This window comes from Molothrus aeneus, chromosome 4 (genome assembly GCF_037042795.1).
Source record: "Molothrus aeneus isolate 106 chromosome 4, BPBGC_Maene_1.0, whole genome shotgun sequence".
Taxonomy (NCBI): Eukaryota; Metazoa; Chordata; class Aves; order Passeriformes; family Icteridae; genus Molothrus; species Molothrus aeneus.
In genome coordinates this window covers 506,256-532,224 of record NC_089649.1, presented here as the reverse complement: position 1 = coordinate 532,224, position 25,969 = coordinate 506,256, and the positions used below count along the sequence as shown (strand labels likewise).

The window sequence follows — 25,969 nt, the reverse complement described above, 5'->3', positions numbered from 1 at the left end:
CAATAATCAAGAGAACTTCAGTATTTTGCTTTCCAAGTGCACCTGTGAAAGGACACTGCAGTGGATGCAGTCCTTGCAATGTAATGTACTCCATGGACCCATTAGGAATTTTCAGCTTTAGGCAACTCTGTTGTGAAAGAAAATTATAAGGACTATCCAAGACAAATTCAGCAAGTAAATTATATTTATTGCATGCACATGATTTGGAAGATGGATAGATTCAGAGAAAAGACAACCACGTTCCAAAAGTGTTAACCTGGAACTGCAGAGATTTCAGTGCAGCTCTTGGCTTTGGAGCAGAGGTTTGTGACTCTGGGATAGTTGATTAAGCCAGGATTTGCCAAGTCCTCATCAAAGATGAGACTGTCATCCTCAAAGGTACTGCCAGAGCAAATTAATTACGGCTGAAGATCAAAGTTTTATTTCTTTGTGCCTGACTTCTCCTCAACACAATTACATGGCTGCACAGATTGAAGGTGCTTGTCTACCAGGAGATGAATTTGAGTTGCTGAGGCTTTCAGAATAATTTCTAGAGGTTCAGAAAAAGAAACACTAAAATATACAGTATGGAGAAAAGTTAGTGGCCTTGAGAATTTCATGATTAGTATTTTAATATTTATATACATATATATGCATCTTAAAAAACAGGTGTAGAGGATTGCCATGGATAAGGAATTGGCACAATTCTCAAACACAAGTAGTACAGACCTCGGACAATGTAAGTGATACTGGGCTTTCTTTCTTTCAAAAGTAGGGATGGGAGTTACCAAGCATACTTGGAAGTATGGACTTAGAACACCTCTGAAAGAAACATCAACTTTATTCTGTATGTTTTGTGTGAAACAATACAAATCATGGGTACATAATCTTATCTTTAATGTTTCAGGCACTTTAACCCTTTGAAAAGAAATCATGTAAATCTGTGACTCAGAAATATAGTGTCTTGCTTTCTTTGTTTCTGCCTTATAATCTGCCTTATAATCCTTTGGGAAGGACTCAAGCAATATATTTCACCCTCAACACGTTTCATAAACAAATAAACTATCACAGGATAAAGGATTTAAGGTGGATTATCATTTCGTTCCACACCTCAGAGCCAGGAAATTCAGCCACCAGTGACACACTGGTTTCAACGCAGCCCATTTTGTTTTCCTGTAGTGCCTGTTACAGATACCACCTGAAAGCTGAACTTCCTGCTTGTAGCTGACACAGGTATCAATCCTTTAATGAAGGATTTGCATGATTTATTTCTCTTCTCTTCTGCATTATTTGTCCTAACACATTGTTGGGGATTGCAAGGGTCTTATTCACCCCACTGAAGTCACTGAGGTGATTTCCCTGTCCCACTTTCCTCTTCTGTAATCTGATAATTTTCCTCCCATCTCACATGCATTAACAAGATCCCTGAAATAAAAAACAATGCCAAGACTTCCTGTTGGCATGTGAGGCATTCCTTTCTTGTGGGCATCCTTCACCACTCTTTGGCTTCAAAGGTTTAATGGCTCTGTTTCAGAATGTTTGAAAGAGGTGAATATAATAAGCATCTGATCATTTAATATTTCACTTCAAAAGGTCCAGGATGAAGCGTTAGATGGCCAGACACCAGTACAAAGGGGATGCTATTGCAGGGTACCAACTGAGAATGTTGCTACTTGCAGCAGAACTGAACTCAGAGCATCCACTTGAAAGCATCTTTATGTGTTGTCTCCCCTGCTCTTACATGAATCACAATACTTAAATTTTTCCACATTTATTTTCAATTGATTTTACACCTTCAGTGAGAGAGCACCCAGAAAATACTACCAGCAGTCAGTGCTGAGGTTTGCAGCAAGTGAGCAAGTTCTGGCAGGTGGATATTGGGGCCCAGGAGGGACCAGCAGCTCCCTAAGGCACCAGGGGCCAAGCACCCAAACCCAGCAGGCTGGGCAGGCACCTCACTGGCCCTGCTCCTTCCCACAGAGCCTGAGCAAGATCTCAGCAGTTCTGGGTCCAACCAAGAGCCCACAGCAGCAGCAAAGTTCAGGGCAATGAGGCCAGTCCCAGGTGAAGCCAGAAACCCAAGTGACAGGGCAGGCACCCGGATCAGTGCCATCCACGGCCAGGAAAACTCGAAGCTGAGGCTGAGCCCAGCACAAGCACTCCTCCAACAAAGTTCAAACGCAGGAAAATTGCCAAAGCCCAAGCTTAAATGAGCCTCTGGGCCTGTGGGCAAAAGAGGATGCATGGAGAGGTCCCAGGACTTTGAAGGTAAATTGCTAGAGGAGTTTGACGGGTCATGAAAGGATTTAGCTGGAAATACTGAAGGAAGAAAAGACTCAATGGACTTTTGTCCTTCAACTTCCTTCAGCTACAGACTGCAAACAAGCTTCAGCTTGTGATACCTTCTGTGACCTTTCTGCATGCCTGATTTTTTCCTAAGTCCTCTGACCATAAATAAAACTCAAATCTTAATCATTTCTGAAACAGCAAAGGTAAAATACAGAAGCTTTCCTTCAAGTTACAGCACACCAGAAACTCCTTTTCTGGATCTCCTGGCCTTCTGTCTTTAAATGACAGCTGACTTTCAGACACATATCTCTGATTTTTATTTTTTTAAAATTGTCTTGAATACATGCCTCAATGGAAACCGGCCTCTACTACTTTCCTATGTGAGGTTCCTTGCTCAGTGAGAAACTGAACAACTTTAAATCACATGTGCTTGCTCTAGGCTGGATCTTCTGTTCCTTGGCAGTGGTGGCAGAAATTACCTAGTGTGCTTCCTGGTCCAGTTGTTGACTGCAAATGCTTTTGGTTTTTCTGAAAGCCTGGATGTGGGGTGATTTTCAGAGTGAGCCTTCTCTTCTTTTTGTAAACCAGGTATATTTGAATCTGGGTTACTCAAAGTCGTGTCAGCATTTGGAAAAATCCTTGTCCATGGATTTCACTATTTTTTAGGTTTTTAATAATAATACTTCAGTCACTAATTGGGAAGTTTTAGACTAAATTTCTTCATGTTCCCAGGTGAGAGGTGTTACGTAACTGCAGCTCTTTACTATTAATAGCTACTGCACATTCTTACCCTGGGAAATTGCTTTTTCTACTCTAGCAAAAAAAGAATGAAGAAGTAGTTCCTCCTGACATCACACACAATGAGATTAAATGTTTTCCCATACATTTTGGTCTGGCTTTTATTTTGAACAAAGTACAGCACAATAGCAGGGCACATTGATAACCACCAGAAGGGTTGTCAGTGAAATGCATGAGACATGTATAAAACCACCCAAAATGAAATGGTTGCATCTTGTAAAGGCTTTGAACTGCATATTTAAAAGCTTTCTTATATATTTTGGGGTTCTGCTCCAACAGTGTCCAAACATGGACTTGAATTGTGTTCTTGAGGATTGCGTTTTCCAGAAATAGAACAAACTGATGCCCACATGACTTTCAGAAATGATGACAAAGAGATACTCATGTTTTATTTTATGAGAAGCAGATTAATTTCTGAAGCTACCCTGGAAGTAACCTGCAGCAGCAAGTCCCTGCGTGCACACACAAACCACCCAGGAAATAGCAAGCTGCTGACTGCCCAAGTGGGCCTTTTCTCTTGAAGACAAGTGCTGCATTGTGTTGTTAGTCTGTTTTGAGTTTTGTGGTCGTAACATTTTACTGTGTCAGTTTCAGACACATCAGCCTGAACCCAGAAATTGTCAGGTTATCCCGATGGGTCATAACTAGTCAGAAGCTTACAATATTTAACGAGGTGCCATTCAGCAGCCAATACAAACAGTGTCCAACAGACAGGCAGAGCAGCAGCTGGGATAAAAAGCAGTTCCCACACTTCCTGCAGGTGACCCAATGCTGGTACACCTCCCAATACCAGTATCTCAAACATTTTAGATCCAGTTGACAGGATCCCTATTTATGTGATTGCAGTGTTTGATGGGAGGAGACACTGTTTCCTGTCTAGGAACTCACAAATCTGCAAGCTAAAAGAAAGAATATTTTCCAGTTCACAAGGGCAGAAGCAGCATCTTACCCTTAGGACAGAACAGGCTACACTGGCCATGTCCATTTCTTGTTTTGTCCAGGACTCAGCACTTTTGGTGCAGATTTTTTCCTTTAATAGTATTTGGCTTTTCTAGGAATATTGGGATTTCTCTTTCAAGTGCTTCTTTAACACCTTGATCCAAGCAGGAGCCTGTAGTACTGTGTTGTCCAGGACCAGATTATCTTTCCTGTCATTGGCACACTGTCAAGTTTGTAACCAAAACTGAATCTTTCATGTCCCAGTATCATTGAGGATGGATTCCTTTTTTAAGTTCCACATCCACTCCTGCAGCCCCAGAGCCTATAGGGGCAGCCCTTGGCAGGGAAACCCTGGTGTGGGTGTTCAGCATGTGCCACGCAGCGTGCGGAGGGCAGCTGCACCTCCGTCCTTCTTTCTCTCTTCTGCCGCGGGTCACTGCATAAAGCGCAGCACAATAAAATGTAACAGCAGCGCTTCTTAGGGCGGGCTAGTTGGGAAGGCAAGTTGTCCCCGTGCGTGTTTGAGCGAGGAGGTGTACGACAGAGCTGAGAGGCAGTGGTATCCATCCTCGGAACACGCTGCTCCCGGGAGCACCGAGGTTCATCCCGCGGGCACAGCGGGAACGGTCCAGAGCCCCGGAGAGTTAGGCGGGTGAGCAGCACCCCCTCGTACCAGAGCTATCCACGCTCGGAGCACGCTGCTCCCAGAAGCACCAAGGCACATCCAGCGGGCGCAGGGGGACCGCTCCGCAGCGCGATCCGCGGGCGAGCAGCACCCCCTCGCGGCCGCGGCCGGGCACGGCACCGCGCCCCGCCGTGGTACAGGCAGTCCAATAGCAGAGCCAAAATCTGCCTGTCTGGCTGGACCCGGTCACGCACACCGAGTTCACGCCACCCGAGCTGTGTACGTACGAGAAGGTTTTGCCCTCACCTGGGAGCTACCACTGACATTTACTGCTCAATGCAGTTCGTGTTTCTGCAACAACTTAGGCATAACATTTCATGCCTGAAACTGTGTCCGTTCCTGCACTGGTTAGAACCTGTGCACTGTGCACAGACCTGGGCGAGTACAGCTTCCAGGTAACAGTCCTACAGACACTCTGCAGCTTTTTAGCTGACTGACCATCCTCTTGTTGGACATGGGCTCTGTCAGCCAGCATCCTGTGGTTTCCTGCGCACTTCTTAAAAGCTAGGGCAGCATCAACTCAGAGGCTGACTGCATTCCCAGTGCGTTCAGATTCTTCACTTGTAAGGACATGTGTACTGGCTAGGATCAAGGTTTTGCCCATGGGGCTGAGAATGACAGTTTCAGAGGGATCAAATTCCAAATTAGAAGACACACCCTCCAAAAACCTGCACAGGGAAGAATCTTTCCAGAATTTCAGCATCTCCCAAACAGCTATTGACATGTTTATATTGCCTTACACAGGCACAGGCAGAGCTCGTACTCCAAATCAGATAGTGGTTTGATACTCCACCACGTTCCATGGCCTTCTCATCTGGATTTGTTTTTCCAAAGCCCCTCTATGCCAGAAGGACATTCAGATGTCCTCGACAATCAAATGAAAGTTTAGCCTCCTTAATTCCCATAAAGCCTAGCATAGTTTGGTAAATGTGTGACCCAAGAATGAAAAAGGGTTTGGCCCTTCAAATTAGAGACTCTATTGTTTCCTCCAATGCTGCTGAAATGCCACCGCCTCTGCCCTGGAGGGGACATATAAATGCCACCATAAGCTCCAGGAGCCTAAGAATTTGGGCCTTGAATATCTGAATGAGAAGAAAAATGTGATCCATACAATCAGACACTTAGGAGAAGGATATCAATTTGATGCAGTAAGTATATAAATGAATTTATTCTTGGTGAAATGTGCTCAACAGCACAATGCTTCAAGGGGTTATTTGATACTGTAAGGGAAAAGCAGCATTATGGAAGGCCAGGAGTGACACAGAGCAGGCAACTGCAGTGTCTGCGGGGTGATTTCCAGTGAGAAGACTGAGCTGAGTCAAGGAGTGTCTGTGTCAGAGCATGAACTTGCTCAGAGAGGAGTCACAGTGGTCCCCTCAACACACCCAGCTCAGGGCAGGACCTCAGTGAGTCAGCCTGATCTGTTCTGCTTTGCACTTTCTCTTCCCCAGTGCCCTCTGGGCTCATGTTTTCAAGACCAAATTAATAAATAAGTGCCATGGATGCTTCTGAGTCATCTGCTCTACTGTCTGTATAGATCTCTAATGCACACATATTACATAGTTGTCTCCATGAACAATTTTTCTAATGCTTCAGAGCTGTTGCTTGCCAATATTCACCGCAGGGACATTTTCAGGTGTCAGATGTGGCTGGTTTCACAGCTTCCCAGCAGTCTGAGGTGTCAGTGGGAGGATTTGTGCTCAGCAGCACTCAGAGCTGTGTGCTCTGCAGAGATGTGAAGAATGCCCACAGAGCACAGGGGCTGCGAGGGCAGGAGCGTGGGCTGCTCAGGCACACTGCCACTGCTGCCATTGCCCAGTGGCACCAGCCTCTGATCCCCTGCTGCTCAGGCAGAGCTACAACAAGAGACAGCTGTTTCTCACCCTTTTATTGCACTAATTGGTACAAATTTAAGGATTACTGATGCTTATTTCAGCGTGTTTTGCTGCAGGGACAAACTGTCCTCTTGTCTGTACAGGAGAAGCTTTGATGTGTAACACCTTTCACATTGAAAATGCATATTTATACCTCATCTGAATGGAAGTATCAGGAAAAATGACAGGCTGTTTTGGAAGGATGTCCCAGCTGTAGCAGGTGAGTCTGCCCTTCCAGGAATGATGGTAACAATTTCAGTTCAGGATTAAGATCTGAATTCCCCAGAAGTCTAGGAAGTGACTGCTCAATTGAGGGGAGCTCTGGACAGACATTTTTAAAAGAAATAAAAAATAGGAGACAGTCCATATCATGACTCACCTGCCTTAAGGAAAAATTGAAGAAAAGTCATTGTAAATGGGAAAAGGGAGCCAGGGGATACAGTCATATGGCCTCAACTGGTCAGAGGAGTCACTGAGCATAAAAGGATCCAGTAATGCATTGGTGGGTGGTTGTTTTGTGGGGATTGGGAGGGTGTTGATAGCAGTCGTCAAAATAAGGGAGACCAAGGGTTTTGTATTTTGAAGACAGAAAAATCCATATATATAGCATGACCTACAGAAAAAGAAAATGGACAAATTATGTTTTATGGACTTAAGAAAAATGCACATCTGAAAACCTTGATTGTGGCCAAGTCACAGTTTTTAAGGGCTGTGCAAGGTGGCTGGGTGTGATATGGTGATTTTACTCCTGCCTGAGCTCTAGTGGGAGTGACAAGCTGTATTACTGTAGCTCTTTGGGACAGGACAGTCCCCTCTGGGTCTGCCCTCTAGGATATTTTGTAGCTCCAGGCAGTAAAAATCTGGGTGTACCTCTATGAAGTCCTGTACTATTAAATGGGTGACTTCATGGGTGTGGGTAGGCAGTGACAGCCACGAGGCATGACTAAAGGTGCTGCAGGTGCTTAGGTCAGACCTGCCCATCCAGCAGTGCCTCATGAGGATAATAACAGTGACACCTGCAAGCTGCTCTCCATGCAGGCAAAGGTCAGTGTTTGGTAAGCTTCAGCTCTTGATGTGATATTTAAAAACATAGACTTTAGTAGGTGTGCTGCTGCCAATTTCAGCTCTGCTTCTTTTCTGTTCGTTAAAAGCTCATGGCCCTCAAATCCACCAAATGGTGTGTGTGAGGAATTATGGCCTATGGCAGAGCACAAGCCTTTGTGTGATTTTAATTTCTGTGATATATTTCAGTATCTGAGCTAGTATCTGTTACCTACTTTCTGCTTTCTGTGCTTATCAATTGTGGCTCCAGAACATGTCCTGGCACACAAGTACTGCTGTTGGCACTTGGTTCTGATGACAGAAAATAATCTTGCTAAGGAGTGGGAGGCCCTCTGTAGCCTAAATTCAGGTTTTAATTCCTTGATTTGTTCCTATGATCATGCCACCCCTCTGGTAGCATTTGTAATGAGAATGAAAGGATTGATCACTTGTTTTTTGAGTTAAATTCATGTCTTTTCAGATGAGGCTCTCCTTTTGCATTAGAGTAGGTAGCTCAGAAAATCCTGGAAGAATTTTCTGTGCTTGAAGCTAATGAATTGTGTAGAAAGAGGTGTTTGCAAACAGGATTAGGGATTTTCCTTCTCACTGTGAAACAAAGGAATACTTTGTGTTTATCAAAGTCCTTCCACTGAAGTGCAGCACGTGTGTGTGATGCTGCCATGGCAGCCTGCTTATTGTGATTTGCTACTACAAAAATAGAACAGAAATCTCTGTTTTTCCTGTTAGAGGTTCTCTTCTATCTTCAGCAGTGTGTTGATGGTTGGAGGCCAAGTCATGAAGTAGCTCAACTCCAACTTCCAATTACTTATTAACCTAAAATAACTTAGTTATTAATCATGCAAGGAGCAGAAGTTTAACAAAGTCTGTAAAGACTCCAGGATTATCACATTCCCTGCCTGCTCTAAAGAAATTATTGTTACCCTTTCACTCAAGAGGTGAAACAGTATTACCAAGCTGTGACTTGTTCATAGATTTTCAGGGAATGCAAACCATGCTGATTATGAAAGACGAAAAAATAATTGTCTCTGTGCATTGATGATTGAATTTCTATGAAAGGGACCAAAGCCTTCTGTTTCTTGGAGGTGACAGTAAAGTAGTTCCTGCTCTGTGGCCCTGAGGACTTGTTTCCCCTCCCCATACCTGCTCCCAGCCTGCACTGACCAGTCCTTCCCAAGTATTCACCAGGTAATTTTGTGTGACTCAGATGAGGTCAGAACTTGCCCAGTGGTAGGAAGAGTTCAAGGGTGAGAGAGAGCTAGAAACAAGGCAGAGCCACGTTGCCCAGGCCAAGGTAAGGACCAACACACCTGGTGTTACTGGAAATGGGAACCGCAGTTTTTTATTACAATTAGAGGTTTCTTTGCTTTATAGTATTAGTTTCTTACTGAGACATCTTTGCATGAATCTAAGTACTTTAAGCATTGGGTTTTCAAAACTTGGCTATAAACTTACAAAAAAAAAAGGAAAAAGAAAAAAGCTATCCCTAGAAACCTGAGGTTTTGTTTGCTTTTTAAGTTGAAAAGTTTGGGGTCAGGATGAAGCCTGATTTATCCTTGGGGGAAGGGGAGGGTTAACATCACATTTTGCTGTTGTAAGCCAATTGTCTGGTCTTCCATCATAAAAATACCCAGGTACCTCCTGGTGCCCAACAGCTTCACAGTGTGAGTGTCCAGCAGGGTGTCAGACTTGTCAAAAACAGGTATTTGACATTATCTTGGGTTAGAGACTTGAAGGAGTTAGGCTGCTATTGCTCTCTGCTCCAGCTCTCTGATCCCAGAGCATCAGGCAGCACACTCAAGTACCTGAAGCTGGGAAAGGAAAAACCAAACCTTTGGTTTTACAGCAGTTGGGAAACTGTGTGTGTTTGTGCTAAACTGTCCCATTTGAGATGGAGCAGCTCCAGAGACTGAGCTTGGCACAAAGCTGCAAGCCCCAGCACAGAGCTTCTATGCTCTTGTGAACTGAGTTAAAAAACCTTGTGTGCTGCCTCCCTCCTGTTTTCAGTGATTCTCAATGTTGTAAATAGCAATTAAATCCTTGTGTCAATATTTTCAAGGTGCAAAGCCAGAAACTGCAGCACAAACTTTAATCCCAAACACCAGGATTGCTGTGGTGTGTGTTTGGCAGTGTGTCCGTCTCTGGACAGAAGTATGCCACAGGACAGGATGCGATCAGGAATCAAACATTTCAGTATTTGAGTCTGGTCTGCCTCTCCCTAACATCAAATTATATAAAGCAAAAGGAACTTGGTATGAATCAGTGCAATAAGATGGGTGTGAAGACAAAGTCAGGTCTGGCGGTTTTCATGCTCCTCTCTGTGGCCCAGTAACTTCTGCTTTTGGGGTTGATCTGGTGAGTGAATTATTTGCTAGAAACAGATGGGCAAACAGTAGGAATGGTGAAGGTGTGTCTTGGTTCAATACTTTTTTCTAGCTTAAGCATCTGCTTATGCAATTTACTGCTGAGCAATTAAAGTAAGAGGCCATGCCTTCCTTCTTACAGATGCAGCTCTTCCCCAGTAATGTTCATAAAGGTATTACACAGTTCAGCAAAAAGAACTGTGTGGGGTTAAGGGATCAAGCTGTGCTGTCACAATTTGTCATAACGTTCTAAATCTGTGTATCTACACTGGGGCATGATCTGATGGGTTGTACCAGTTATTCCCCCAAACACTGAGGATGGGCATGTATGTACCTGAGGGAAAGCCTGCTTTATCCGATGGATTAGGAAACAGAAGAAGCCTAACAAGTGCTTTGGGCACAGGATGTTTCACGGCGTGTCACCAGACGATTCCAAGGAGCCGGCAGGTTGCCTCCCTTGGTCAAGTTAGTGATTAAAGCGTTAACCGGAGCCTCCTGGAGGTGGAACCGTGACTAAGGGCGGGCTCCTGTCAGCGCTTGGAGAAAGGAAAGTGGTAGGTAAATATTCCCGACGTGCACCGAGGTGCGGGGAGTGTCCTGGACTTCCAGCATTCCCAGTTTGTTAAGCAAAACAATAATTACCAGCCCGGTGGGTCCCGAGCAGCAGCAGCGGAGGCGGCTGTCCGCGCTGGCCATGCTGCCATGCCCCTTTCGCGGCTCAGGGAAAGGCGTGTGAGACTCCTGCTGCGCTTCTCCTGCTCGGATCGCCCGGCCAGGTGAGTGCCAAGGGCGGCTAGGGCAGTTCTGCTGCGCTCTCGGGGGAAGCGAGGTGTGCTTGCAGCCACCCGAACTCTGGGCACACTCCTCTGGGGCATGGGGGTGCCGGGGGAAGGAGAAATGCCCGACAGGAGTTCCCAAAGGCTGTGTGAGAGCCAGCTGAGGCTGGGCGGGCGGTCACAGGTAGTGCCGCTCCTCCTGTGCCCGCGGCCAGGAGCCCGCCGTGCCCTTCATTCGCTCCGGGAGTGACCGGGGAGCGACGCCGGTGACCTTGTGCGCTCTTTTCGGCGGCTGGAAACGGCCCGTGCCGCTCGGGTGCGGGCACAAAATAGCTTCTCCTAAAATGGGGGAACACAGTGTTTGAAGGGGATGTGTGCGAGCCCCGCTCTGGCAATGCCCGAGGGGAGGGAGCGTGTGCGCGTCCTGCGGTGTGCCTGGGAAAGTTATGGGGCCATATTCACATAATCCAATTTACTGCTGGTTTTGTCAAATCCCATTCCGAGCCTGCCTGAGCAGAGGGCTTATGCTGTGATTTGTACTCAAGGAGTGCCCTTAATGCTCTGTACTGAACAGCTAATTATTAAAATAAGGTGTGAAGAAATCTGAAAGCCCGAGAAAAAAAACAAAGCCCCCTTTTTTTAGTGGGGAAAACATTGTTGCTCAGAATAAGTACTTTTTTTAAATTACCACCTTTTTCTTTGGTGGTAGGGACATCTAACGTAAACAAAAAGAACAAAAAAGGGGAACGTGAAGTCCCACAACTAGTGTATGTGACTGGTAAAATTATTCTGCTGATACTGAGTTTATCTATTGGAACAAATCTTAAATTCATCTTTATAGAAACCAATCAGGATCGAAAAATTTGCTAAATACCAGCCACTTGTGAGTTTAGAAGATGACTCAGCTGGACATGGTGTTCTGCCTATGTACAAAATATTCTATGTGCGTGTAGTGGATAGCTGAGTTAACAGGCAGCTGAGCCTCGTGGTTTCTGTCAAAGAAATGGAAGAGGTTCGCCCTATCCTGACTTCCTGTGGGTTTGGAAGAGCTTTGGGGAGCGCTGGGTTAAAATACCTAGGGATCTTTGCTGAGCTTTGGGGTTTCAGTTTCTCTAGCAGGGGCAGAGGCTCTGCACAGTGCAATGCACTCTGCGGGCCCTGTCTTCAGATATGGATGCACCAGAAAGCACATCCAGGCTCTTCCACAAACTGAGCTGCTGCCTTGCTGTCCTGCTTGGCTCAGTTCTGGATCCTGGGTGTCCCTCTCCTTCCTGTCCTCCTCTGCTGCTGCCTTTTTTTATCCTTGTCTAAAAATCTGTGAAGCCATTTGCTCTTAACTTCTGCTTTGTCATTCCTGCACTCTACTGTCCCTGGTCTGTCCCCTTAAGTAAATGACTTAAATATCACTGTATTGAATAAAAGGGAGTAAGTCCTCTTATCTGCCTCTGCACGGACACCTGGACTTTTTCTTTGGGGGGGAAAAAACCCATTTCAGGTAAGATATGAAACTTACAGGCAAGTACAGCTCATTACCTTTGTGAGATTTGTCTTGTGCCCTGATGTGCTGATGCTCTTGCAGCTTTGAAATGTGCACTGGTCTGTTTTCCCTTTGCTTTTCCTAGACTCCTCCAATAGTTGCAGTCCTCTTCAAGAGATGCTCAGTTTGCAGCTCCCCCAGTTTTCATGTCCTCCTGACTTTCCCTTTGCTTTCCTTTCTTTCCTTCACTACATATTTCAGGCTTCAGTCAGTCTTCCTTCAAGCATTAGGTTTCTACTTGGCTAAGTCTCAGGCCAGCAGTTTAGTCCAGCCAAGATCCCACTTTCCTAACCTACCTGAGGAAATTCTACCCTTCTAATCCAGTTTAACATAATGGTAAAGACACCTGTGTGATACCAAGTAAGTCAAGTGATGGCTTTGGATAAATGGCACAGGCAGATATGGCTGGAGTGGCTGGAAAATCAGCATGGTTTGGTTAGTTCAAATCAAAGGGAGCAGTGGAAAAGGCATTTCACTTCTGTTTGCTTCCTCAAAAGGACTGCAGGGAAGTGGCATGGAAAGCAGCAGGATAGCAGGAGGTGATGGGAAATGTCCCAGCTTTGTGGGTTTAGGGAGTGCCAGTGCAAACATCCTGGCATCTGTCGTGTCAGGTACTGATGCTGGGGAAGGCACTGCGCCATGGCAGCCCACAGGTTTGGGTCTTGGCTAAAAATAAGCCAGAATGTGCCCATGGGAAGGGTCCAGGGAGAGGAGGTTCACCTCTGCAGTGAGCTGGTGCTGTGGAAGTGTTTGGTGCAAGGCTGATAAGCACAGCAAGTCACATAACTGAGGAGAACAGTGAGAGTTGTGCTTCTCCCCCAGCAACAGCAGAGAAGGCTCTGTCCTGGATATTGCAGCTGTGAGGGAGAGAAAGGCTTTGGTGAAGAATTGTCCCCATCACTACCCACTCTTCCAGTTAGCTTTATTTTCAGCATTTTAATGGCACCTGGCTGATTTAAAATCTGTTTGGGGTGCTTAAGGCAAATAATTTAATAGGCAAATAATTTACTAGCCATCCAGTGCGTAGCAAAACACAGTGTTCATCTCTCTTGTGTATGTGTGTAAAGGTCACTTCTCTCTATGTGCAGAGATCAGCTTTTTCCTTCAGATGAATCATTTTAAGGCCAAACAGTGTAGAAAAGAGTGCAGCTACAAGCAGTGAAGCAATGCTGGAGCTCTCCAGTGTCACTGCTCTACAGTTAATAGAGGTGACTTGGCCATCCACTACTCTTAACATGTTGTTTCCTGACGAGTGCCAGGAAGCTGAGGTGTACATTCAGTTATTCAGGTGCCAAAGTACATAAACTCCTCTGCATCCTGTAAAAAGGTCTTGAAATTACACTGACACAGGCAGCTGCTTCACTTAGAGGTCTTAGGTAAATCCCATAAAATCAGATTTCAAGGTGTGGCCAGTGGTTACTGAAGTCATTTCGGAGGAAAAACCCAAGCAGTGGTATACAGCAGTGTATTCCTCACACACAAACTCATGTCTGTACAGAAGTTCCTGGGCTTGTTTGGCTTGCAGGTATGTTTTTGTCTTGATGGATGTCACCCAAAGGACAAAGGGACTGCTCCTCTTTTCAGTGAGCTCCTGACAAAGCACTGCTATAAACACCAGCTGCTCAGGTAAAGCTCATTTTGGTAGTGCACCCTGGTTTTAGGGGTTATGAAATTACTTCCTATATATTTTGTAGGGTGAAGGTCATGTGTTTTATATGCAAAACTTCTCACTTGTCCACATATGTTGTTTTTTAGAAACTATTTATCTATGATTTTGGAAAATAGGTGGCATCTAAAAAAGCAGCTCAGTAGTGCAGTACACAGAGGTGAGGTGTTTACTCTTCACCCAGTCATGATCTGTTCAAGGTTGAATGTTCCCTAAATCAGTTTTTGGAAGGCTGCTTGTCATGGGGACTATAGACAATCTACCACTTTTCAGACATCTTTGACCAGGCCCTATCCATTGCAGTCTGAAATCAGATTCAAGTCAATCCCCTGGCATAAGGGACAATGGACATCGAGTGCTGTGAGTCAAATTCCTTTGTCATCATACCCAAATGAGAGAAATGGAAGTGGAATGATGAATTTCCAGTGCAGTCTTTGGAGGTGTTACTGCTTTTCATGGGATTCTCTGATTTTTTTTTCCCCAGACATGTGTGATGCCACTTGTTCAGTTAACTCCTCAGTCTTCCTTTTATCCTAGTACCTGAGGGTGAAGGAAAGAGCCTAGACTCCATAATTAAGTTTATTGAAGAATGCATTGTTGAAGTCTCATGGCTCTGGCTCGTTGCCTGCATAACAGGCTTGAATCCCAGTGTGGAAACCTGTAAATTGTACTGCTACCTCCCTGAAATGACTGTCTTGTTCTCTCTTTGCTTTCTTTGTGTGCTGCAGGACACTGCTAACCATCACCACTCCTTCCCTTGCCTAGTTTTAGGAATCTGGATGGGGTGGTTGTCAGAGTCACAGTGTGTTTTGCTGTCCCTGGGTCATGCTCTGTCCATAGTAGACACATGGATCCTGGCCAGTATCTCAGACTGCTAACAACTCAAGCATAATCCTGGAGTTGAACAAATCCTAAAACTGCTTGAGAAAGTCCTGGTAGATGTAGTGCTTGGGATTTAAGGTGCTGTTATAAACTTGATGGGAATGGCTTATGGCTTTTTTTACTAGGAGTGGGAAATACTTGGGTATTAAGGCTAAGTATGAAGTAGTCAAAATATGATGTAGTGAGCCCTCAGCTTGATTGTCCCAGCCTGTGTCACTTAGCCAAGTAAAGCTTTGTGCTTGATTACTATTCCATCTTTTGTAGTAGCAGTAGTGGATGTATTTACTTTTTTTTCCCCTTTTGCTTAGATTCATCTCTTCTGAGTAAATGAAGAAAGTGACTATGAAGGCACAGCATCTGCCTTCTGTTTTCATCAATGAAGAGAAGTTCATAACCAGGTAAATTATTAAAGCCCTGAATATTTAATGAGTTTGCTGCTTTCTTTCAAGTGATTCCACATGTATTCCTTGACAGGGGATCCTGTAGACAGCTGAGTCTGTAGCCACAGCAATCCCTACCACTTAGCTTAAGCTGTCTACAGAGCAGAGCTGGCCTTCACATGGAATCAAAAGAACAGAGCATTAAGCCTTAGAGTCTGTGGGATTTGTTCCTTAAGGAGAGCAGCCCTTCTAGAGGATTCTGAAATAAAATTACGAGTTAGGGAAGAAGGCCTTCTTGTCCTGGAGATCTGTTGGAATTGACCCTAAGTTCCAGAGTTGAGCTCAGCTTGTCTGCAGCCTGGGGTTTGGCAGCCCTGGATGGCAGGGTGTCTGTGCAGAAAGACTTTTAGGCTGCTAGCTCTCTGCTGTGGTCAGAGGAAGTGTCTCTTTCACCTACTTGTAGAAAAAGCTCAGAATTGCAGCCTAACTGTCATTTGTGGGATGCTTTTCCACAGTTCAGTCTCCCTGGGAGGAATTTTTCCTACTGCTGCCCCAAACTCTGAGCCACCTGGCCTTTAGCTCCATCCCCTTTCTTAGGGAATTGTTTTTGTCTGGTGACAAGAGTGCAGGAGCTGGAAGGAGCCTCTCTTCTCTCTTCTCTCTTCATTTCCATGGCTCTTAGTCCTCCCATGGGAAAGAAACTGCCTGTGGACTCAGCCAGGGATGGGTCTGCAATGGAATTTATTGTGCTGCAGGAGAGATTTGTTCTGACTCCTGATGCTTTCCTGTGTGGCCTGGGCAATGCTGGTTTCTCCCTTTCCAAGGAAGGCTGTCAGGGCTTTGCCCAGGGCACACAGGCAGCAGATGCATCATTCCCTTTCTCTTCAAGAGTTGTTCCCTTTATGCTGCTGTTAATTTGGGATGCAGTGCTTTTGTGTCAGAGGTAATTCATGTGTGTGAACTTGGCATGCAGAAGCCTTTGGAAATGTACCAGGTGAACCAGAGTCTCTGGGGCTTTATTCCTCTATGTACTTGCCTGTTCATGTGGTGAAATGTGCATCCCAGTTGAGACCTTTCTGCATGACAGCCATGGTTTAAATTTTCTTCACCTTGCATCAAGGGAAATAAGTGTTTCAAGAACAACTGACATTCCATATGCACTCAGGCTTGCTTCCAATGCAATTTCCAGACTGTCATCCCTCATCTCTACCTTGAATCTGCTGTTACACTGCTTCTCTTCCAGTTCTATCCTGCAATCTTGCTGATGGGGCAAGCTTGCTGTTTGAGAATTGCACAATGGCTGGATCAAAAGGCTGACCAAAGGTTGTGGGATGATTTGGCTGGCTGAACTGCTGCCTCTCCAGCAAAACTGCCATAAATATTCAGGGATTGTGTGTAGGGCTTGGGCAGGAGAGAGCACAGGTGAGCTGTCCTGGGTTGGTGTTTCCAGAGAGCAGCCTGGGCTCTGTTGTGGTTCACCACTGGGGCACCTGACCTTGCAGCTCCTTTGTATCCTGCTTTTGCTACTGGATAAAGTGGTGAATCTGCAGAGCATGTTATGTTTTTGGGCTGAGTTGTTCTGCCAGTTACTTGGCTTTGGTTTCTGTTAATGGCTGTGTTTTGCTGTTGTCACAACAGCTGCTGATTTTCCAGACACCAAACTCAGCAGAGATGGCATCTGTCTCTAGTTTAGAGCAGGAGGAAGATGTGTTACAGTAAGGCCACTCCTGGAACTAGGCTGGTGCACGTATTCCCTTCTGGGGCAAAAAGAAGGAAAATGGTTTTTTTTCTCTTATGTTTCTACTACACAAGGACAAACAAGTCAGAGTGAGCTGCTGGTAATCTCTCCCTCAGGGCTTTTCTAATTGCTTGTGTGGTTTGTCACTGTTGGTTGCACTAATGCAAGGCTGAAACCTGAAAGATCTACTTATGCAAACTTCTGAGGAAGGTAATGGCAAGTTTTTTTAGACAAGGCAAGAAACTCTGTGGAAATCTTGAGGGCTTGCTCTGAGAAACAGAACCTGTTTCAGAGATGACCCTTACCAGACCACTAACTGCTGTTAGTCTATGATTTTATTTGCCTTTGCAGTCAACATAGACTAAGAGTAATAGGTGAGTCTCAGAGTGTGCCCCAAGTCCTTAAGTATTTCTAATCCATCTTCAGGAAGCTCACCTTCCCAACTTCCTACTTGGAAAAAACCTGTGAGATAACAGCTGTCAATAAAGTGATTGCCAAATGCTGTGAAGTGCAGAGACTTGAGTTTGAAGCACCTCTGGAGCAGGATCAGCAGGTCTGTCACAACATCTGTCAGACAGAACTGCAGATCTATCTCCTACTTGCCTGGTAATCCTGAGCTGCATCTGGAGCTTGCCTGTGTACGAGGCCAAGGCATGCTTCATCTTGCTTGTCTGTAGCCAGTTCTGTGATCAGAGCTGGGCTTGCTTCTGATTCACATCCAAACCTCCTTGCATTCCCTTTTGGTGGGATGGCCTGAATGTGGTCCCTCACAGAGACACAAAGAACCTGGAATGAGCTGTCTCAACCCAGTGCAAGGAAGGGCTTTTGCCACCTCAGTATTCTGAGGATTAAAGAACAAAGTAAGTTAATGTTGAGAATCCTTGTTTAGAATCCAGTTGATAAAGCTAGTTAAAAATATTTTTTGTGTGTGGGATTGCAATAATGTAAAATAAATAATTTACATCCACAGAATTAGCAGGGAATGCAATGAACCCTGAGTTTAGTGCTGCAGCCACTGTCCTCATGTTACCTGCTAGGTAAAAGCCCAGTTGATCTTTTCCCTTCTCACCATGGGAAAAGGCTCTCTCAAGCAACAGGACACTGTCCTGTTTATTAAGTGGAGAGAGAGGGATAGGTGTGCCAGGGAAAGCTCTCCATGTTCATCTCTGCACGGCCCTCTCCGCCAGGCACAGCCTGGATGTGTACCTGCCCCCCTGGCTGTCCCTGGTTCCTCTCTGGTGTGTGCACACCTGGGCCCAGGGGAAAGCAACATTCCTGGGGCCTGTCCCCATGCTGGGCTGCCAGTTCTCTGAGGCACTTCTTCATTTTAAACTGGTGGAGGAGTTGTAATAGTATTTCTGAAGGTACATGAGTTGTGAACAGCTCCAGCAGCTCTCTGAGGAACGTGTGCTGCAGAGTTTGCAGGTGCTGTGTGTTCCACCTGTGGGCCTGCTGTTCCAACAGCTCCCACAACATGGAAATAACAGGCAGTATTTGGAAACAAACTCAGTGTCCTCACACCTCACTGCGAGGCAGGACATGAAACCATTGTAGTCCTTAGTCCACAAGGAAGGATTTGTACACTTCCATGCAGTTGTTCCCCATGGTTAACCACCTCTGCTGCTCGGAATTGCTTGCTTGAATTACAGTCTGAGCCATCTTTAAATGGTGTGGGGAACAGTGTTTCATTCTCATGGCCTCTAAATGCATTTCAATAATTCTGTCATTGCTCAGCCCTCCATAGCCTGAGCTGCAGCTGGCTTTGTCTCCGTGGCTCCTCGTTCTTGGCAGAGGTTCTCCTCATCTCCTTCCTTTCTCCTCTCAGCAAAGACATGGTGCAAAGCTGTTTTGTTTCAGGCAGAGGGAAATAGAAATGTTAGACATCCTGCAGATGTTTGGAGACAGGAAAAGTATCTGCAGCAATATGAGGACTAAATGGAAGCCAGCATGCAGGGAAAACCAAGTGCAGCCTAGTTAAAGCAACCTGCAGCACTGGTGCATGTGGATGTTGTTCTGTTTGCTTCCCCCTCATGACTGCTACAGAGGTGCAAAGTACGAGCTATGCTGGGGCAGTGTTATTAACATCATGTGAGGCTGACTAATTAATTTCCTCTGGGTCTTTAAAGGAGCAACTTATGAGCAACCCAGTAGCCTGGCAAAACTTTTCTCTCAGAAAATGATGTATGGATCATTAATAAACCTATACAAGGGTGCAGTGGGTAGCACAGTTACAGGGTGTTACCCTGCCACATACCACCTGCATTTTACAGAGATGTTAAAAACATTTCTTTTTCATTGTGATCTTCATTCTAGAGAGCAGCTCAATTCTCTTCTGAAGAATTATAACTCTTACTATTCAGATCAAGAGAATCTGCAACTGACATGTAATCAGGTAAGGATTTAGGGGTGAGAAACTCCACTAATCTGGACATCACAAATTAGTGCTCTCTTCTCCTCACAGCACTGGACTCCAGCTCCACTCGCTGTGGTGTTGTTATTGCACGACAGGTTCCATCTAATGTAATAAACCAGAACTGGTTTCCTGAACTGATCAGGTCAGCCTGCAGCTTTGGCTGTTTTGGAAATTGCTCAAAACTGAGGTTACACATTCTCCAGGTAATCTGTTCCAGGGCTGTGTCAGCCTCAGTAATTTCATTGTAGTCCTGTTACTTTGAGGGGAGACAGATTATTATTAGTTGATTATTTTTACTCCATTATTATGCAGCACTGACTATTTCCCTGTTTTTCTCCAGCAAGAAGGAAGCACCCCCTTCATTGAAGGAATCCTGTCGATATTCTGGGGCGTGCGGCATCCTATCAGATTAAAGATTCAGGATGAGAAGCAGATACTCTCTTTTGTAACCCTGAAGTCAACAGAGAATGTGGGCTTTTTCCCCAGTAAAAGGTAATGGATGGACTTCCCTAGGGAGGCTAGCATTGCAAGATGGCTCGTGTTGTGCCTTCAGTGAGTGGCTGTGGCTGGCTGCCCTGGATATCCCAGATTCCCCAAAGGCTGTGGTGGTTGCTGGACAGCAGAGCCTTTGAACAGTCTCTGCTGGGCAGGAAGGTGTGTGTTTGTAGCACCTTTGTTTGGCCCTCAGGCTGAGGAGCTGGAAGGAGGCTGCTCTTTTCATGGGAGCTGACAATTCCTATACAAGGACTGGGAAATTGATGTATATAAATGTATAGGAAAAGAGCCAAACAATCCCCCTGTGTTTCCATGTGCACCTGATACTGGTAGCCCCTGAGAGGTCTCGTGTTGGTGCACACACTGGAGCATGAAGCCAGAATCTGGTGGGTAAGTGCTGAGGGATTGTCTGTCCCAGCTTACAGGTATGTGAGGTCTGCAACCATTGCTGCTCAGGTGAAGTTCAAGTCAGGCAATAGATACTGGCTTTGTCTGTGCAAAATTTGGTCTAAAAACCCCTTAAAATACTTACAGACCAGCTGTTCCATAAAATGACATTTTATACCCCAGTGTGTTGTGCTCAGCTGATACAGGTACTCAGTGTACTTTTCCTTTGTTTTGAACACTGTTTCCCCAGCCTTGGTGAATTTGATGAGCTGATTCTGAATCTTGTAATACAGAGGCAGAGCCCATGTTCACCCTGAATGACTCCCTGATAAATTGAGTATTGCAGAGTTTATTTTTCTAATGACTTAATGTCCTAGCTTGCATGTGAGGCATGTTGGAACTGAACTGGGGATTTAATTCTGCCACCTTTGCAGCTGTGGAGTTCCAGTAAAGTCTTCTTCCCCATCTCTGGCTGCTGAAATTCAGGGATGAATTTTGACAGGAGTAACTAGGAAAGAACCTGAGTTTTAGGCAAATCTGGCTCTCAGTTTACCTTGACCAGGTCTGCTGGTGTGGGGTGCACGTGGCCTGTAGGGCACTTCTTAAAAAACTTCTGGCTGGTGGAAATCTGTATGCTAAAGTAAACATTCACTCATGATCCCAGAAACGTGGGGCTGCCCTGACATGCTTTAAGGTATGCAGGGCAGCTTGGCTGTCTGATCTTAAAGGAACTTGGTAAATGTGTACAATACAACCAAGATCTTGTTTGGCATGTAAATTGAGGGTAGCTGAATATTGTTGGGAATACATATATATATATATATATATATATATATATATATATATACATATACATATGAAATTCATTTTTAATATTGCACTACAAATTGGTTTATTCACAGTCAGAGCAGTAACTGGAAGACCTTATGCTGAAGAGTTTGGGCATAAGTTTGAGTTAATATGATTTATGGAAATATTGACATCTGAAAGGCTGGATGGAACTTCCTGCTCTCATACACAGCTGGTTTGGACAGCACAAGTGTAACCTGTGTAACTCTGTTCTGTAACTATTAAAAAACAATATGTGTGTTTTGTGTGCCTGCCTGGTAGTCTGAGTGTGATTAATCTAGGATGTTGCTGTAAAACAGATCAGGAATTACTGCAAGTTGTTTAGGTTGTGTCCTCGTTGATGTTCAACAGGTTTTACATTGGATGTGTTACATTTAGGATCCCTGGTCATACTGTATTTTAATATGAAGTTGTTATGACTTAAACTAAAATGACCATGCTGAAGTCTGTATGTTGAGCAGGGATAGGAATGTATGACATAACCCCTGGCCACAGGATAAACTGCAGTCACTGAGGAGTTACTGAGGAGCAGTCAATGGTAACTCCGTGTTTGTCTTTCAGGGGAATGACTCGCTGGGGAGAGTTTGATGACCTCCATCACATCAGCGGGGATGCACTGAAATCTGCTGAGGAGCAGCCAGACCTCGAGCAAAGTTAGTGTTGGTGCTCTCAGGTTAACCAAAAATTCTGTGTTCTGTGACAGTGCAAGAGGCCTCTCACACATCAGCCCTTCCCTGCCAGCCAAGGGAAATCTCTTTGCTGTGTGTCACATGCCCTGCAAGCTGGGGAAACACCCACCTAGGGCTGCTTAGGGCTGTGCAGGTGACTTGGTGAACAGCCAGTGGCAATGAGCTGTGCTTTCATCCAAGAAATCATCCCCAAGGGAGCAAATCAGCAAACTGCAAGCCCTGCAAGCAGCCTATTCCTCATCGTATGCCTCTGCCTTGTTCCTTTCCTGCTCCACCGCCCCAAAAATAATAAATAGTAAACAGTAAATGAAGCCCTTCACTGAGAGCCTCCCTCCTCTGGGGGTGCTGGCAGCTGCACAGGACGTGTGGTTCTCTTCTGTCCAGGTTATCCATGCTATGAAAGTCACACTCTCAGGTCCAGGAGGGAGCAGGAGCTCGACTGTGCCACCCTGCCCCGCAGCAGCAGCGATGCCACGGCCGTGCGCAGGAGGACCAAGCTCCCCACCATCACCAGGACAGAAGTAGAAACTCACAGGTTCTCCATCAATGGCCACTTCTACAACCACGAGGTAGGAAATTTTAGGCTTGGCTTTGTCACCTGAGGGGCAGGGAGCCCTGCCCAGTGAGGTGTGCCTCAGGCTCAGGCCGTGGTGTGGCTGTTCTTGTTCCCAGACATCAGTTTTCACTCCGGCTTTTGGGTCAGAAACCAAAATAAGAATCAACAGCCAGATGAGGACCAGACAAGTGATAGAGCAGTTGCTTTGGAAGTTTAAGGTAAGTCTGCTGGCAGGAGGAAGCGTGGCCGTGTTCTGGAAGCGTTCATTCCCATGTGCACTCCCTCCAGCACTGTGGGAAAGATGTGGAATAGCTGGGTGAGGACAGTGCGTGGAGCGGAGTGTAAAAAAACCCAGATGGACAATTTTAATCCTGGCGGTGCTGCCCTCCCACAGACAGCCCCGGGAACTGCAGCTGGCCTAAAACAGCAGCAATTATCCCAGCGCCTGTCTGGGACGGGCTTTCTCTGAGAGCCAGGCGTGTGGAAAGATGGGAAGGTTACAGCTACAAGTACTGCTCAAGGCCAGTGCCATGCTGTCTGAAACTACTTTTTTTTTTTTTAATTTCCTTGGAACCATCTCCCCCAACAATGTCGTACATAGTCAGAAGTAGCTTTGCCCTTACTGCTGCATATTTCTCAAATATCTTGATTTTCCATGGCTGCTTAGTGTTTAATTTATACTTTAATGGTCTTAAACTTCCCATTTAACTTGTCTGGAGACTTCACTACTGCAGAATTACTTTGTGTGGTTAGTAAGGCTTGTGAGTGTCTTGAAAGGAAAACAACTTCTAGGAGTAACAAGGAAGGGAATTACAGAGCAGGGAGTAGAGTTGTAGGGAATACATTGCAAAGTAAGTGTTCAAAAGCTGTGCTGTTTTCACTGTCCCTGGCACAGGGACAGTGAACATGGTACCACAGCTTTCTGTCTTGTCCAGAGCCACTATCTTTAACTCTTTTACAGAGAGGATCCCTGTCTCAGGCTTTGATCCAAATCTCTGAACTGAGACACACAGGGAAAATGTGCTGAGAGGGAAGTTCTGGGAATATCTGTGAGTCTGAATGGAATTTCTTTTTTTTTCACAGATAGAAAACAGCCCCCATGAATTTGCACTTTACGTTATCCATGCGTCTGGAGGTAAGCCAGCCACTGCTGCCTGAGCACTTCAGCTCTGATCATTCTGTGTGTGTGTGGAATGTGTCCCTTGGAGTAACAGGACTTGTGCCAGGCCTCTGTCCTTGTTTGTGCACTGTGTGTGTGCTGTGGCATTTTGCCTTCTCAGGCACCCTTCAGAGATGTCTCCTCTGGAGAGGAAAAGCTGAATAATTGTGTGTATTTCAGCTGACAGCTTTGCATTGCATATGCTGAGTTCAAAGTACTCACTGGTCAGTGGAAACAGGTTACTTCCATAGCAGTTTACTTTCCAGTTACTTCCATAGCAGTTTACTTTTCCAGGAAAAGGGAGATTTGATCTTTATTAAAGGGAACACCTGAGAGAATAGGAGGGAACTGGGGGAGAAGGTATTTCAAATGGCACAACGTTAGGGACCTGTTAGGTATCTGGTCATTGCACTCGAGTCAGTATGGGATCCTTGTCAGGGAAAAAGGCTCATGACTGCAGGTGGTAGATGGAGCCCCTGTGGGATGTTCTGTGTTTTGTGACACTGCTTATACATTCCAGAAAAGAAGCAGCTGAGGAGTAGGGATGTTCCCTTATTGCACAGGCTGCTGCAGGGGCCCTCTGAGAAGGTTGCCAAGTTCTTTCTCATGGATGGGGACATGGAAGAGATCAGCAGTGATGTATGTATATCCTCACTTCTCATAGCTCGTGGGGTTTTCCTCAGTGACCACAGTCAGTAGTGCCTTTCTTGTCTTCTCCTTGGTAGGTGGCTCAGTACATTTCATTCCATCTTCCCTTCTTGGAATCCATTCTGCACAGAATAAATGAAGAGGAGGAGCGGGAGATTCGACAGACAACTGCAAGGTAAACAGACACAAAATGAGGTGTCACAGAGTCCAGGGCAATCTGTACAATTGGCTCATGAGGAGAACATATGGATGTAGCAGAGTGCAGGTGACTACACACAGAGTGGGGTCTTCAGAAAATTTGGACCCTCAGGGTAACTTCTCTTTATTTTGTTTGCTGTCTGCTTTCTGGGCCTTTGACTGGCTCGGTTGGTACTTGCTGCTGTTCCCTTGGAAAGGGTAAATGCAGTACCACACGTGATACCATTTTGGTTCTGTAGCATTTCAGCCACATCAGTGCCTGATGTTCCCTTAAAACTTGAGGTGAGTGATGGAAATCCCCCCAGCAAAAAGGGGGATTGTCCCACAGGTACAAGCCAGAGGAGCTGCCATATTTGTGAGCCTCTCCTGAGTCCAGGAGCACTGAGAGGCTGCAGCAGCCACAGATCTGTTACTGCATGATGGGCTGATAACCACGTTGAATCCAAGTGTCAGGAAACATTTAGAAAATACTAGACTTGCCTGCATTGGGAAAGTGGGACATGGCCACAAAGGTTGGGAATGCACCCATATGTGAGCAGCTGGTTGGAATTTGGGCTGAAGGTTTGCAGAGGTTATTTCAATGCCTTCTCCCTCTCAGGTACACACGAGAGAAGAGGCTGATCCTGCAGCACCTGCGCAGTCGAAGCGTTCAGAAAACAGAGACCACGGTGTGATGGGGCGGCCCTGGAGAGCACTGGGAATGCCCCTGGGAATGCCTGGGCTGCTGAAGGACAGTCCTGCTGCCTTCTGGGGTGGAGCTGAGCAGTGAGAGTGCCCCGTGGGAGAAGTCTCCCCTCACCATTAACCCCTGCAGCGCTGGGGTGTGGGCTGCAAGCACCCACGGAGATGCACGTTGCCCAAACTGCAGATGCTGGATCTGACTTGGAACTTGGGCAAAAACTCCCCTGAAAAGCCCAAGGCTTTAAATCCTGCTGATGTGTCACCTGGCACCAAGAGGCTGGCGTAGAAAAATGCTGCAATAACCAATGTGCTGATAGAAAATGTGCAAACTAGGAATATGGTTATCCTTCTGTTAAAGAAATGTTGTGTTATATTAGCAGAAAGCTTTTCAGTAGAGCCAAGTGGCAGAAGATATTTATGTATTTAAGACTGCAGGTAGGATTTCCATTTAAGTTATAAAACATCCATGCAAGATGCCTGAAATCCACGGGCTTCAGGCTGGTGGATGTCGAAACTGCTTAAGCTTTGAGCTGCTGTTAGAAAAACATAACTGGAAACCCTCCCACTTAGGAGCTGCTCAGCTCTTAGCAATGACAGGGAATTTATTGCTGAAATACCTCGTGCACTGCAAAGTAAGAACTGACTGAACACTGTGGGGTCCTGAAAGGCACCTCAGTGGTTTCTGTAGTTGGAATTGTTGATTGCGTTCCTTCCTGAGTGTTCTGTTTGACGAGGAATGGAGGTGCTCAGTGAGAGGCTGCGTGTCACAGCCAGGGAGGGCTGGGCCCACGGCCTCCCCAGGGATGCAGTTTGGCTCCAGCCCAGCCCCACGCAGGGCACTGCAGCCCCTGTCAGGTCCTTCCTGGATGAGCTGTGTTCCATCTTAGAGCTCCAGTTACAGAGATGTAAATAAAATAGATCTGTGCACA

General features: G+C 45.7%; 1 protein-coding gene across 1 annotated transcript in view; it reads left to right on the top strand.

Moving 5' to 3' along the window:
* RASSF6 (Ras association domain family member 6) overlaps positions 1-25,969 on the top strand; it is a 58,950-nt gene extending 32,981 nt beyond the window's left edge. Inside the window, exons 5-14 of the mRNA XM_066548879.1 lie at positions 15,156-15,245; positions 19,279-19,357; positions 19,719-19,870; positions 21,671-21,762; positions 22,183-22,367; positions 22,471-22,572; positions 23,438-23,489; positions 24,034-24,152; positions 24,239-24,336; positions 24,958-25,969. Of these exons, the coding sequence (XP_066404976.1) occupies positions 15,175-15,245; positions 19,279-19,357; positions 19,719-19,870; positions 21,671-21,762; positions 22,183-22,367; positions 22,471-22,572; positions 23,438-23,489; positions 24,034-24,152; positions 24,239-24,336; positions 24,958-25,033 (1,026 nt within the window). The 5' untranslated portion in view covers positions 15,156-15,174 and the 3' untranslated portion in view covers positions 25,034-25,969. The remainder of the gene's footprint in view (positions 1-15,155; positions 15,246-19,278; positions 19,358-19,718; positions 19,871-21,670; positions 21,763-22,182; positions 22,368-22,470; positions 22,573-23,437; positions 23,490-24,033; positions 24,153-24,238; positions 24,337-24,957) is intronic.